General features: G+C 36.5%; 1 protein-coding gene across 1 annotated transcript in view; it reads left to right on the top strand.

Moving 5' to 3' along the window:
* Positions 1 to 1854: 1854 nt before the first annotated feature.
* Positions 1855 to 16421, top strand: part of LOC139888763 (probable protein phosphatase 2C 49) — a 35130-nt gene continuing 20563 nt past the window's right edge. The window contains exons 1-2 of the mRNA XM_071871751.1: positions 1855 to 1976; positions 3591 to 3846. Of these exons, the coding sequence (XP_071727852.1) occupies positions 1855 to 1976; positions 3591 to 3846 (378 nt within the window). The remainder of the gene's footprint in view (positions 1977 to 3590; positions 3847 to 16421) is intronic.

The raw sequence follows: 16421 nt of genomic DNA, 5'->3' as shown, positions 1-16421 counted from the left end.
AACCCTTTCATTAACAAAGAAATATGGATCTTTCCAGTTCTTTAACGAACTTTCCTTTACCCCAGTAAATGCCTTGTCCGGCTTACAATCAAATGTATACCAGCATTTGCTAACTAATCTAGTTCTAAATAATTCATGGAAAATATTCACATTGGGAGATTCTCCTACAAAATTACAGTACATTTCAAAAAGAATAATTTTCTGTAAACCTAATGGATGAACTTGACTAATACCTATCCCATAGTGGGCAAGAATTTGTTGAAGAAAGGAAGAAAGAGGAATACGGAGATTTCCTACAGTTAATTTCAATTTATAGAGGGTAATCATCTTTTTCGGAGGTTTATTGGCCCTATCGCTAGGCAAAGGCACAATAGGATTCAACAACCTAAGATATCTGTGCTTCTCACATAACTGTTCTATATCGGCTTCGGTGATACCAGAAGGGATGGTGCTGACATCACAATTATCTCTCTGAGAAGACGTGCTGCTGGATTCGGCCATGGTAGTACGAAAAATGAAAATTCAAACGGAAGAAAAGATGAACAATCACTGACCTTGTACTTCACGGATTGCTAAATTGAATAAATTGCAAGATATCTTCACAGCAAATAAGCAGTTTTCGGAAAAGAAAAAAGGTAAAGGGTCGGACTATTTATAGACAAGCAAATTAATAATAAAGGGATGAGATTGAAACACGTGTATGGGACAGATCAATAGAACAAACAATTTAAACTTTGAAAATAAATCAGAAAGATTTTGGGGGCTACAGCAGTTTTGTGTCTTCGAGGAGAAAGGCATTTCTTATTTTTTAGTTTAATGACTTTATTTTTTACAAAAATAAAGACATTAAACTGGGGGGACTTAATGGTGTATCCTAGGGGATACACGTCATAAAAACATTATTTTATACAGAAAAATCGAACAAAGAGCACAGAAAATAACAAAATCTAACGGTGTTTAGTATTTGCCGTCCAGCATTAATCAGGCCGCCCAGCATCAAGCATAAACCCTACAGGCAGCTTCTATACATAAGCCCTTTAACTCAGCGCGTGAACGGCATGCAACCACGTCAGCACACGCCACCGACATTCCGGATACTTCACGTAACAGAACCATTCAGTGATTGACACGTGTATCCCGTGAATTTCGGACATTCTACGCCTATAAATAGACCCCCCGGGTCACCACATTTGACATCATTCTGATCTGAACTTCAGTCAGAGAGAAGTACACTTTCTCTCTCACACAGTTCTTTCTCACTCTAAAATAAAATTAGCCGCTTAGCAGCTGTGCGCTAGACGGATCATTACAGATTGATCCACAGATTGATTGAGGCCACCCCACAGATCTTACATCTGTATTTCGAGTCTGCAGAGATTATTTCTCGAGGGCAAACAACAATCAACATTATACGCCATACGCTAAGCAGTTATTCTCTGTACTAGTACCTTACAGCCGCTATACGGAAAATCGTACTAACAGCACATATACCAGAAAATTCGTATAGCATGCAAAAACCTAACGAAACTTCAATTGATCATAAGTTAAGCATACGGTAACGAAATCATGCAAATCCAAAGTCCAAATTTATTAATTTTTCGAGATATATCCATATAGATACATTACAAGATCAGTACACAAACTCATTTAATCAGATTCATAGCAATTAAATTTGTGATTCACACAACATACAACAATCGCGTAAATTAACGACTAACAACAACTATAATTGCAATCAATTGAGCACTAGACATCAATACACTATGTAATTGAATTAAAAAACTGATCTAGAAAGATTAGGTTAGTGATTATACGTTTAAACACAAATTTATTTATACTAGCGTGTGTAGTACGATGCGTAGAACAACTTTGATCTTCAAGTTTCTTCTAATTTTGAGTTTTGATGGCTATGATGGTGTGGTTGGTGATCGACGACAAGGAGAGGGCAGGGAGAGCAACCAGTCAACTAATATTAGGTTTAGGGATATGTGTGAGTGTTTACTTCTATTTATACTCTAGAGTTAGGGCTTAATTTAATCAGTAATGACCCAATAAGCCAAATTAAAGTACAAATAGGGGTTCCATGGGGGGGGGGGGGGGTCAGCTGATGGCCCATCTAGGAGGGTCATTGGGCTCGTTTTGCTAAATTACTTGTACGCGCGTGGTCCGTTTCGAGTGCCGTTAACCGTACCGGGTCTCCGCAACGTTAACCGGTCGTTGAAACGCAATCACCGGGTTTAATTCATTAAAAAATAATAAATTAAATAAGTTTTTCATAAAGTTAATAATTATTAAAAATAATTATTTTATCGTTTTTCTGAGTTCCGTAAATTGAAAAGCTTTCTAAGCGATTATTGTAATCATGTGGTTTTCTAGGTATTTCGTTATCCGAAACAAATTCATCAATTAATATAAACATATTAATTCAAGTAATCAACTAGGACCATGTATGTATTTAATTCAATTAAACACACAAAGTTCTATGTAATCACCGTTAAATATTTAAAGGATAAGTAACGATATTAACGAAAAAAGTAGGGTTGTTACACTTTCCGCACTAGTGAATGTCCTCTCGATAAGAAGACGAGGTACGGAAGTAGCATGTTGAGGGGTGATGGGAAGCAAAAATTAGAATCTTTGGTGAAGAACAATGTATGAGTTTGACATGGGACGAGTTCAAGGCGGAGCTTATTAAAGAGTACTAGACTCAAGCCGATCTTTCAAGGTTAAGAGATTAGTTACGTGCTTTGAGGCAAGGGTCCATGGATTTGAACACTCTCAAGTCCACCTTCCTATCAAGGACCCAATTTTTCCCGGAGTATGTCGGTAATGATCGTATGTTGATGGAAGACTTTTATCGAACTTTTAACAATCACTTTCAAGAGAAGATTAGTAGAGGGTCGGTGAAATCTTTTAATGAGTTGTTTGATGTGGCTAAGGGTTTTGAGTAACTTGCCCCGAAAAAGAGTGACTTCACCTTTAGCAAAAGAAAGTTTGAAGCTACTAGCCATACTAACACGAAGAGCAAGGGTGCGACCGAGAGTGTCAGTAGTGTGAAGAAGGGTGCTTCCGATGGTCACGTGTTATAATTGTGGGCAAAAGGGTCACATCTCTCATGATTGCCCGAACCCGTCTTCTAACAAAATCACTTGTTTCAATTGTCAAAAGAAAAGGCACCGAAGGTTAGAATGTCCCAATTTGCGGGGTGATCAAGTCAAGAAGCTCGAAAAGGTGGAGGGTACGGATAGGAGGCGAAATTTTTTGATGACCCATGATAAAGTAAAACAATCCAATGAAGTCGTCTCAGGTACTTTCATGGTTAACTCTAATCCGGCAAAGATACTATTTGATAGTGGTGCTAATTTATCGTTTGTGTCTCCGAAGTTTGTGCCTAAGTTTAATAAACTGCTAGCTAAGTTAAATCATCCGGTGGAAGTCGAAATAGCGGATGGTAAGACGGTGCTAGGGGTTGATGTGTGTAAAAATTGTGATGTAGTGTTTGGTGCCGAAACTTTTACAATTGATCTTATCACGATGATTTTGGGTAAGTTCAATGTTGTTGTTGGTATGGATTGAATTGATCATTATAGAGCCGATATTGCATGCAATGAGAAGTTTATTTGTGTAAAGACCCCAAGTGGGGGAGAGTTAATCATTCATGGTGAGAAACAGAGAAGACTAGTGCCATTATGCACTTATGCACGGGCACATCGGCTCCTTAGTGGCGGTGGCATTGGTTTTCTTGCACATGTAGTTGATACTCGTGAAGAGCCTCCATCCATTCGTAGTATTCCTGTGGTGAACGAATTTGAAGACGTGTTTTCGGAGGAGCTACCGAGTGTTCCTGTAACGACCCAAAACATTATACGAGAAAACACGCTAACGCAAAACGAATCCAGAAGTTGACAATTTGGCGACACATCGGGATTTGGCCATTTGCGCGGCGAGCAGGCCAACGCGCGGGGCGCATATCAAATGGAAAATAGGGTCAGCCCCTTTAATACACAAAACAAACCATTTTCACCCAAAACAAGTTTCGTTAACCCCAAACCGCACCCAACGCTTTTCAAAACAATAAATAACCGGGTTTTAGTTGACAAAAGTGTAATACGACCCTTGGGACTCCAACGAACCATAATTACATGAACGTGACAATTTCGACTCGTTTTGTTTAAACACAACAAAAGATCGAGCATGGCGATTGGGGACATACTACCCAATCCTAAATCAATCCGAAAGCACGTCATCTAAAGCAACCTACAAAAGTCCACTTGTGACGCCCCGTACAAAACCATCGTGTACGGTTCATCAACAACAGGATCATTACAAGGTCAAACACTATATGTTGTTTGAAAACCAGTTTTGCATTAATAAAAAGATAGCGTTTTACAAAAGATAACGTGCTTCCTATGAATAGAAGCGTTAACATAAGTACGTGACCCAAAGGTCATTACAAAGCTATTATTTGAAAATAACGTAAATTACGAATGCAAAAGAAAAGTTCCATGATTGAGACATCTCTAAGTAATGAAGCAGAAATCTAACACAGCAGCCTGAAACAAAAAGTTTATAACACCAAGACAGCAACTCTAACAGCCGAAGCAACAACACACCTGAGAAATACATGCATAAAAAGTCAACACGAATGTTGGTGAGCTATAGTTTGTTTGTAATCTGTAAAGTAATGTAGACCACGAGATTTCAGTGCTTCAACAAGCTGTTTAAATCAGTATGGAAAGTATATGCTTAACCGTGGGCACCCGGTAACTAGACTTAACGTATGTATATCACCCCCTAAAAGTGCACTTGGCGAGTGCGTATGTCCTCGAAGTATCAAACACCCATTAAATGCTAGCGCGACTAGCCCGAGTGGGGATGTCAAACTCTATGGATCCATATGTAATATTTGCGTTCACCGGTTCAAAAACCAATGATTAAATGTTACCGTGCTAAGGGGAAAGTTTATGCCGTTGTATAGCCGACACATATGTAAAGTTTAAGTACTCGTGTCTAGTATGTAAAACATAAAAAGCGCATGCAGGTAGTAAGTCGGTCCGAAAGGTCGTCAACCTAAGTTTAAGGTCACTAGGTCAGTATGTTGTCCCAAAAGGTTTAAAAGTACATAATTTAAGTTTAAATGTCATCATCAACATCATCATTATCATCATCATTCATCAACATTAAGGTAAGTTTAACAAGAATAGAGATCGAAACAAAAGGCTGATTTCGGACAGCTGTTACGACATCTATATAAATCGAAAAGATATGTAGTCAGTGGCCATGTATCCGTATGTGAGTCCTCTAACATCTGACCAATTTTCAGAACCTAACTCGTCTTTGTTTGACCGTGGCGATGGTTTAAGTGTGAGTAGGTCAGAAATTTCAGCACAACGTTACAAAGGCGTAGTGACTTTCGGAAGGCTATAAATCCTAAACCGTATATCGGATTCAGTCGAGACCTAAACGAAAAGTCATCTACTTGAAACAAGCTATCTGAAAATCAATTTTCCATAAGCCCAGGAGTCTGATCAGACCCCGAAAAAACAGCAAACAAGTGCTTCGGTGAAATTCTTGGTGCTTGATGCTCATCACGGTTCTCATCCTTGATGCTTGTAAGCTTCAAGTGTACAACTCTTTGATGTTTAAGTATCACTTTGACCAAGTTTCAGCTATCAATACACAACTAAGAGTAAAATCTATCATTCTACAAGTTTTGAACATCAAGATTGCCTCTTTATTGCATAAATCCAATAAAGCTTCAACCTTTGTCCTTTTTACACAAGTTTATGCATCTCCATCATATGTGATGATGAAGACTTGATCTTTATCATCACAACAAACATAAAAAGGTTCCAAGTAAGGGAGATCTACAATAATAATTTAGATTTCAAGTATTAAGAAAACCCTAAGCTAGAAAGCTTGGATCTTTACAAGATTAATGAGACCATAAGCTAGAAAGCTAAGATCTATAACAAAATAATAGAAGTAATGAGACCATAAGCTAAAAAGCTAAGATCTTTAAGACAATAATGAAACCCGAAGCTAGAAAGCTTGGATCTTTAGTGTTCTTTTAGATCTTTAAGATACATGAAGATCATAAACACAAGTTTTGATCTTTATAACAAAACAAAGAAATCACAAGCTAGATCTAACAAGTAAATGAAGATTCAAAGCTAGAAAGTTTAAATTTTTCATGTTCTTGAAGGATTCAAACCCAAGTTTGAATCTACAAGATATAACAAGATCAAAAGCTAAAAGCTAGATCCATTAAATGATGATGATGATGATGTCGTGGATGAGAAGAGGATAAGAAGAGAAAGAAAAATTTTAAACTTACATTTTTTAGAGTGAGAAAGACTAGAGAGAGAATTAGAGAGTAAGTGTGTGTAATTTGTAAATGAAATCAAGTGTGAAATGAATGGGATAAGCTTGGTATTTATATGAGGTGAGGGTGTGGGGAGGGTGTTTAGGCCGTGGGTATGGTGGGGGGACAAGGGGAACACCTTTTTACTTTTTGGTTAACGGTTGTCTAAAGTTAGTGCTTATGTTAGGATCTCATGCAACATTAAGGATAATGCGTAACAAAAATGCTAGTATGTTCCCTCTAATAAATGGGCATTTGTCTTTCATTATTATTGGTCACTAACTTATTATAATTGGGCTAATTAAATAGTCCACTAGCTAGTGTAGGGTGAGCTAAGGTCCAACAAGGTAGAAATTCCAACAAAACTAACTAGTGTGCTCTAGTAAATTACTAAGCGTAATTAACCATCTAAAAACCCAAGTAATTGTTATTATAAAATAACAATTAGTATTTCGTAGTCATAATATTCTGATTATGACCAAAGTTAAACGTGTACCAAGTACATAGCTCGTTTCAAACGTCAAGTGACACCAACGGTCGTAAAAGAATTCGGGGATCAAGTTAAGTGATTACACACTTAATAGCACATTGTAAGATATTAATAAAAGTAATTAATCATTAAATAAGATCCCAGAGCATAAACTAGCTCAGTACGCACATATACGCAGTTTCGTGAGAGCACAAAGCACAAAAGCAAGTCGAAAAAGCCGGGTCGTTACATTACCCACCTGTTAAAGAAAATTTCGTCCCGAAATTTTGAGGAGTGACCAACAATGGTACCGTATTTGACTAAAAAGGAGCATATCAAAGTTCTGTGAGACTCGTGGGCTCAGAAGTGAGTTATTTACCTTGAAAGGTACTTGGGAGTATAAAAGTAAGAATATGTATATGCCATTAATTAAGTCTCTTGTCCTAAGAGATCAACAAATTGATTTCGTTTCTTGTTAACATGAACATGTCATCCGAATATATACCCATAAAAGGAAAGATGATGTTTTTAGCCTACATGCATCTTCAGTAAGCCGGATGCATGAAATACATCATGAATGTTTCTAAACTTATCTAAAACATTGAGCGCTTATGTCGCGATACAAAGCTGACAGATAGAGTGAAAAACATGGTGATCCTAACCATGTGATTTGATGTCTGGATAGTGTTAGCTATAGATTTTACTAATCCCTTAATTTCGGAAGGAGACCATAGGTATAAAGAACCCGATATTTAAGAAACGTTTGTTCAATTTAATGAATTAAAATTTTAGCCGAAAGTGACAAATCAGATTTACATGTAATGCCAGTCATAATTATTTATAGTGTCTTCAGGGCGGTCTAAACGAATAATGAAAGATATCACCCAGTTTTCCATGATGCATGTGATCTTATCCTTAGGTGGAATGAAAGCACAGTTCCATAATGTAACTTTATCCTTTCAGTTACATATTGAGGTTAGGGTTAACATTAACTAGAACAACATATAGTTATAACCAACGAAGGAAGGAATATGTAGGGTATCCACATCAGTGTCGTAAATGTTTTAAGCAGTCCCTTCCAAGAGGATAACAAGATTCATAGATTTCTAAAGTGGTGTACATTACATTTCCGAAAGAAAATCTCACGAAAGGTGTGGTCTTTGAACGAGAGTGAACCCTTCGAGCGGTTCGTTCTGAATTTATCCTTATACTTAAGGGGATGCGTGGATAAGAAGATACGTGAACCCTTGGTCCTAAAGAATGGTTTACTCCAAGTGAAAAGAATCTAAAAAATGATTTCTTGTACCTCAATTTAATGATTCATAGAGAGATGATGTTTACGAAGGTGTTGCGATTAGTCATGAAACATTGAGAATAGAAACCCGCCTAGTGCCTTTCCTACGATAGGGTGACAACTAAGTGTACCTCAGAAAACTGATTTTTCGGCCCGCATTTTTGCCATGTCTAGCCTTAAAGGAACATTTTTATGAGCGCAAAGACTTTCTAACAAATTTTATAAAACTGACATCCGGAGTGGCTCAAGAGGTTTTAACAAAGACCTAAATTGTGTCTTCATCCCTAAATGGAGGACGAGAAGAAGTGTGACCCATACATGGTGTAGGCTAATACAAAAACCTTTAATGGAATCAACCAGGGAAGTTTTGAAAAAACTTTTAAACGTTTGATGTGACAACATAAACGAAACGAAGTTCCTAGTAAATTTAGAAGTATGTACAACGTGTATCATTTTGCACAAAACTATTTGACTTAAGTTAAACAACTCAATAAATGAGCGATTTTTTTTTTTTAATTTGAAGGTATAACTTAGTATGTACTAACCAAAATAAGTAAGGATAAATTTATACATATATGATTTTATAAATCGCATAAGTGACAGAAAAGTTTTTAGTACTTTCATTTGTCCATAAATCTCGCGAGGAACGTACAAATAAACATGTAAAAATTTTGATAAACATAGTTTTTCTTATTTCAGAGGTTACGAGTTGAAAAAGATTGAGTGAAAAATCTTTGAATCATCAGGTGAGATGTTACTAGGTATTGAAAACCAATGAATTAAATGTAGTTTTGATAATTATCAGGACGCAAGTCTTTGGACCAAAAATGTTCACGTGTGAAGCCGTTGCTAAAAGTGGAGTATGAGGGATAGAGCATGAGGACGAGAAATTAATCGCTTCTTGACTTTGCAAAATGTCAGACAGGTTATGACTAATATTGAAGTCGGAATACTGATGGTGTTAATATCACTAAATGGGAATTCCCCTAGAATAAGTCAAGACTTAGAGTTATGTAAGAAAGAGCATCGCTCCAACGGGTGTGGCAAATAAGATCCTTGGGGTAACGCAAAAAAATTCTGAATGGTTTAAGTGTTAGTGGAAGCCCGAAGGCTCTGCATGACGTAGTAGTAAGTGCCTTCATCACATACACACACACACAAACACATGAATCTCTCGATTTTGATGGTTGTAAAGTCTTTATGATGATTTGGATACGAATAAGCAACGAAGAATTTTTATATAACAAGCAACAAGAATTTTATAGAAATCGTTTAAGGTGACAACGTAAGAAAAGAAATGAAGTTCTTAGTAAACTGAGGTTATGTACAACACGTACCATTCAAAGTAAGATATCTTTTAAATAAAAGATTTGATTTGTAAGAGTGAAAGTAAAATTTCATATGTATTTGTCAAAATAAGTAATCATTTACTTTATTTTATATAACATATACGATTTCAAAAATTTGCACGAATGGCAAATAAAATAAATTTACTTTTACAAAACTTTGAGAGGATCGTACCGTAAAATAGTTTGTGAAAAATTTTGGCAAACAAAATTTTCATATTTCGGAGGTTACAAGTTGGAAAAAGATTGATGAGAATCGAGTAAAAGACTTTTGAAAATCTCGGGTGATATTTGAGCAAAAATGTTACGAGGTAATGAAAACTGTTGAATTTAAATGTGGTTAATGACTATTAGTAGGGCATAAGTCCTTTGAACAAAAATGCTTAAGTGTGAAGTTGTTGTTTATAAGTGAGATACGAATGGGAGAGTATGAGGATGAGAATTAACCACCCATTGATTTTGGAAAATTTTGAACTGGTATGACTAATATCGAAGTAAGAAGGATGATGTTGTGATTATCATCGAATAAGAAATTTCTCGTAATAAGTTAGGATTTAGAGTCGCGTAAGAATGAGTATCAAATAAGATTCTTGGGTAATCTTTAATATAGAATTTGAATCGCTGAAGTGACGGGATACAATTTCCTTTATGTATCGTTGTTCAAATTTGTCCATTGTATCGGTTTCTTTCATGGCTAGAAAGTGAGCAGATTTGGTGAGGCGGTCAATGATAACCCAGATAGTGTCATAACCCCCTACCATTTTCGGTAGCTTCATGATGAAATCCATTGTTATTCCTTCCCATTTCCATTGTGGGATTTCTGGTTGTTGAAGTAACCTAGATGGCTTTTGGCTTACCATTCTCGCGAGGTATATGAATAATCTTCTTACTATAAATAACTTTCACTTTCATCCTTGAAAGCCAGTCCGTTCCATCTATTTCATCAAAGTTTCCTAACTTGATAAGTATTAGGTTAATCCTAAAGTCCATTCCAACTTTTACATCAAGCTTCCTAACTTGATGAGTGTTAGGTTAATCTTAAGGTTCATTCCAACCAAATCTTATTATACTGCCGTGAAAAATTCTATCAATCTTCTCTAATAACATCTGCTTGTGCGTAGGTAACTAATCCTTTCAACTACTACTTTAAAACTTCCAAGTTTTGTTGACATGAGGTCATCTCCAAATGACCCACCTGTTAATTTTAAGGTACTACCTTAAATTATTTCTCTATCTCCGCCAGCTTACCATTAGTTTGTCCTATAGAATACTTAACTGTCATGGTTGTTAATGGCTTATTAGTTATAACACTAAGGTTCTTAGATATAGGGTTTCTATCGCTCTAGTATTAAACAACTTCGAGATAATAAAATGCTGTGACGAAACGTTCCCTAACTATAATCAGGATCCATGCGAGTCTCCATAGCTAAGATAACGATTTGCTTTACCACAAGTAAGTCCAAAGTTTTTCCTATTTGAGAACTTTTTCCTTAAGTGTCTAGGGTGTCTATATCTATAACAAATTTTTGGGTTATCAATTCTCCAATCAAGGCCCTTCTTGTATAGTATCTGGGCTACGTGGTATTTCCTTCCCTACCTCTAACAGACCATAATGCGTATACTCAAGTAATCCTTACCAAAGTTTTCCCTGGATCACCTCATATTCCTCATGTAGTAACATTGGAACTTCTGCATGATTTACTTCAATATAATCACGCTGGTCTGGCGTCATTATATTGTACTAAATCATACTTTCATTCCAATATCATTCCATATGGTCAATGTAACGTGATCACTTCAAGTTCTACTCGATTTCATCTAACGGTGCTTTATCTATGCTATCTCAAAACAAATTCTACATAATTAATCTCACGGTTTCTCGGTGTGGGTGCGTAGGTTCTGTGAATCATGCATCAATGCCTAGATGTCCTTAAATTTCTTCAAAATGTTTGGGTTTAAGTAACGTCGTTAGGTTCCTTTCTAGAAATTCAATCTGGGTCTCGTGTCGGGTAGCAAGTAGTAATATGATATGTTTTGAGGCGACTCCCAAGTCTTTGGGTATGGCTGAGCATCAGTGGAAAACACTATGACCTTGTGAAAGGAGATGTCCTCCTGACTTCTCTAATGCCTAAGAGTGTTAGGGACCTAAGTCCAGAAGTGTCGTTGATTCATCTAGTAGTGGTGAGGAATGAAAGAGATAAGTGAAGGTCTTAAAAGCGTACGACGGGTCACCTTGCGGGAAGTGAACAACCTTATAATGTTCATACGTTGTACGTGGCTGATTAGAGTGAGCTTGGGGTGTGGTTACTCCGACAAGTTCTCACATATCTCCTCCTTCGAGGATCAACTTTAGTGGGCGAGTAATCTGAGGGGTACTCCTCCTAGATTAAGTGAACTAATGTTTCGATCTCTGGAATGGTGGAACGGTAGTAACAGGTGGTTTACATACTAGTCCTTAGGGTTAGACGAGTGGGAAAAGGGTTCATGAAAACATCTAAACTAGGAAAGGTAAATTCTCCAAGTCGGTACAGCGAAAAGCAGACGGGTAGCAAGCACGAAATCAGGCATAGTAACTACAGCAGCCTAGATCGTCTACAGCAGTGCATAGCATGGCAGTAATAGCAGTATCAACAGAAGCATCATGCAAAAAGCAGATAGTAGCATGCAGTAGCGAGAATAAGTAGCAGCATACAGTAAGTTCACATAGCAGTGAAAGTAGGCAGTAGCATGCAACAAGTTCATATAGCATTAAAAATAAGCAGTAGCATGCAGTAGTAGTAAGCAGTAACACGTAGTAATATAATATAGTAGCATACAGCAGTTCCACATAAACAAGTAAACAAGCAAGTTGTAGATTAGTTCTATTAGTGAATCCTACTCGGTCTGGTCTAGACTCACTAACGCAACCTAATTCCCTACAACCAATGCTCTGATACCAAATGTGACGCCCCGTACAAAACCATCGTGTACGGTTCATCAACAACAAGATCATTACAAGGTCAAACACTATATGCTGTTTGAAAACCAGTTTTGCATTAATAAAAAGATAGCGTTTTACAAAAGATAACGTGCTTCCTATGAATAGAAGCGTTAACATACGTACATGACCCAAAGGTCGTTACAAAGCCATTATTTGAAAATAACGTAAGTTACGAATGCAAAAGAAAAGTTCCATGATTGAGACATCTCTAAGTAATGCAACAGAAATCTAACACAGCAGCCTAAAAAAGCAAGTTTATAACACCAAGACAGCAAGTCTAACAGCGGAAGCAACAACGTCTAAGCACCTGAGAAATACATGCTTAAGAAGTCAACATGAATGTTGGTGAGCTATAGTTTGTTTGTAATCTGTAAAGTAATGTAGACCACGAGATTTTAGTGCTTCAATCAGCAGTTTAAATCAATATGGAAAGTATATGCTTAACCGTGGGTACCCGGTAACTAGACTTAACGTATGTATATCACCCCCTAAAAGTGCACTTGGCGAGTGCGTATGTCCTCGAAGTATCAAACACCCATTAAATGCTAGCGCGACTAGCCCGAGTGGGGATGTCAAACACTATGGATCCATATCTAATATTCGCGTTCACCGGTTCAAAAACCAATGATTAAACGTTACCCTGCTAAGGGGAAAGTTTATGCCATTGTATAACCCACACATATGTAAAGTTTAAGTACTCGTGTCTAGTATGTAAAACATAAAAAGCGCATGTATTCTCAGTCCCAAAAATACTTTAAGTAAAAAAAGGGAAGCTATAACTCACAGTGAATAAGCAGTAAATGTTGATACGAAAAGTATGCAGGTCGTAAGTTGGTCCGAAAGGTCGTCAACCTAAGTCAAAGGTCACTAGGTCAGTATGTTGTCCCAAAAGGTTTAAAAGTGCATAATTTAAGTTTAAATGTCATCATCAACATCATCATTATCATCATCATTCATCAACACTAAGGTAAGTTTAACAAGAATAGAGATCGAAACAAATCGAAAAGACACGTAGTCAGTAGACATGGCTCCATATGTGAGTCCTCTAACTGCTAACCAATTATCAGAACCTAACTCATCTTTGTTTGACCATGGCGACGGTTTAAGTGCGAGTAGGTCAGAAATTTCAGCACAACGTTACAAAGGCGTAGTGACTTTCGGAAAGCTATAAATCCTAAACCGTATATCGGATTAAGTCGAGGCCTAAACAAAAAGTCATCTACTTGAAACGAATTATCTGAAAATCAATTTTCCATAAGCCCAGGAGTCTGATCAGACCCCGAAAAAACAGCAAACAAGTGCTCCGGTGAAATTCTTGGTGCTTGATGCTCATCACGGTTCTCATCATTGATGCTTGTAAGCTTCAAGTGTACAACTCTTTGATGTTTAAGCATCACTTTGACCAATGTTCAGCTATCAATACACAACTAAGAGTAAAATCTATCATTCTACAAGTTTTGAACATCAAGATTGCCTCTTTATTGCATAAATCCAATAAAGCTTCAACCTTTGTCCTTTTTACACAAGTTTATGCATCTCCATCATATGTGATGATGAAGACTTGATCTTTATCATCACAACAAACATAAAAAGGTTCCAAGTAAGTGAGATCTACAATAATAATTTAGATTTCAAGTATTAAGAAAACCCTAAGCTAGAAAGCTTGGATCTTTACAAGATTAATGAGACCATAAGCTAGAAAGCTAAGATCTATAACAAAATAATGGAAGTAATGAGACCATAAGCTAAAAAGCTAAGATCTTTAAGACAATAATGAAACCCGAAGCTAGAAAGCTTGGATCTTTAGTGTTCTTTTAGATCTTGAAGCATAAAGCTTGGATCTTTAAGATACATGAAGATCATAAACACAAGTTTTGATCTTTATAACAAAACAAAGAAATCACAAGCTAGATCTAACAAGTAAATGAAGATTCAAAGCTAGAAAGTTTAAATTTTTCATGTTCTTGAAGGATTCAAACCCAAGTTTGAATCTACAAGATATAACAAGATCAAAAGCTAAAAGCTAGATCCATTAAATGATGATGATGATGATGTCGTGGATGAGAAGAGGATAAGAAGAGAAAGAAAAATTTTAAACTTACATTTTTTAGAGTGAGAAAGACTAGAGAGAGAATTAGAGAGTAAGTGTGTGTAATTTGTAAATGAAATCAAGTGTGAAATGAATGGGATAAGCTTGGTATTTATATGAGGTGAGGGTGTGGGGAGGGTGTTTAGGCCGTGGGTATGGTGGGGGGACAAGGGGAACACCTTTTTACTTTTTGGTTAACGGTTGTCTAAAGTTAGTGCTTATGTTAGGATCTCATGCAACATTAAGGATAATGCTTAACAAAAATGCTAGTATGTTCCCTCTAATAAATGGGCATTTGTCTTTCATTATTATGGGTCACTAACTTATTATAATTGGGCTAATTAAATAGTCCACTAGCTAGTGTAGGGTGGGCTAAGGTCCAACCAGGTAGAAAATCCAACAAAACTAACTAGTGTGCTCTAGTAAATTACTAAGCGTAATTAAGCATCCAAAAACCCAAGTAATTGTTATTATAAAATAACAATTAGTATTACGTAGTCATAATATTCTGATTATGATCAAAGTTAAACGTGTACCAAGTATATAGCTCGTTTCAAATGTCAAGTGACACCAATGGTCGTAAAAGCATTCGAGGATCAAGTTAAGTGATTACACACTTAAAAATAATATCAACGAGAGGGTAAGCTATAAAGCTTAGTGAGGATAAACACACTATATACATACATATGCATAAAATGAATACGTATCACCAACACAAATAATAAACACGTACCGCATTCAAGTATAACTAGCAAGCTATACATTACGTACCACCAAGCCAAAACCGTAAGATTAGCTACAACACAATAATATATATATATATATATATATATATATATATATATATATATATATATATATATATATATATATATATATATATATATATATATATATATATATATATATATATATATATATATATATATATATATATATATATATATATATATATATATATATATATATATATATATATATAGCCAAACACAAGGTTAAACCCTTAACTTTAAACATAAGAAGGTTGGCCGAACTACACAGCCTAAGTGAATCTGAACTCCACAAGATTCACTACCTTCCTCCAGACTACAACTGAGGATGGCCGAACTACACATGCCTTATGAATCTGAACTACACAAGATTCATACCTCGACTAAACGACTATAGGCTCGGCGGAACTACACACACCCGAGTGGATCTGAACTACACAAGATGCACACCCTAAGTCATAACAACATAGATGGGAATGTCGGCACTACACACGACATCGTGAATCTAAACTACAAAAGATTCACCATCCCAACACGCCTCATTTACGAAATCAACATTAACGGGGATGACCTACTTGTCATTGTGAATCCGTAACGCCCGAGATTCACTACCCCAAGGGTGGTAACCCAAAATGCACAAACATGCCATGTGGACTCAAAACTCATAGAGTCCATCATCTCACGCACATGTAAAGTGAACCCGAACTCCCAAGGATCACTCTACCCCACCCGCACCCATCTTATGCATACATAAGCATATAATATATTTACACTCGCCTTGTCGCCTTGATGAATGTAAAGCCAAATCCGTAAACCGCCAATGGAATGTACCTATTCCATTTATCACATAACAAACAACACAATTAGGGTGGAATACAAACCAACCTAAATTGACACTTAGTGCAATTTTGACCCAAATGCACTTCCAAGCACAAACCGTGCCCAAATTAACCAATAATCACTAACACTAGTGAAAATGGTCCTAATACGCCAATTAAACCAAATCATAAGTGTTAAACACTTGTCTTACCCAAATTGACACATAAACCCTAATTTTGACGCATTTCAAAATTAGTCTTCCAAATACACCCAAATGGGTTCCAACACTT

Source organism: Rutidosis leptorrhynchoides, chromosome 2, assembly GCF_046630445.1.
Source record: "Rutidosis leptorrhynchoides isolate AG116_Rl617_1_P2 chromosome 2, CSIRO_AGI_Rlap_v1, whole genome shotgun sequence".
NCBI classification, from domain to species: Eukaryota; Viridiplantae; Streptophyta; class Magnoliopsida; order Asterales; family Asteraceae; genus Rutidosis; species Rutidosis leptorrhynchoides.
Note: the sequence above shows the minus strand (reverse complement) of the source record. Positions and strands in the feature narration are given on the sequence as shown.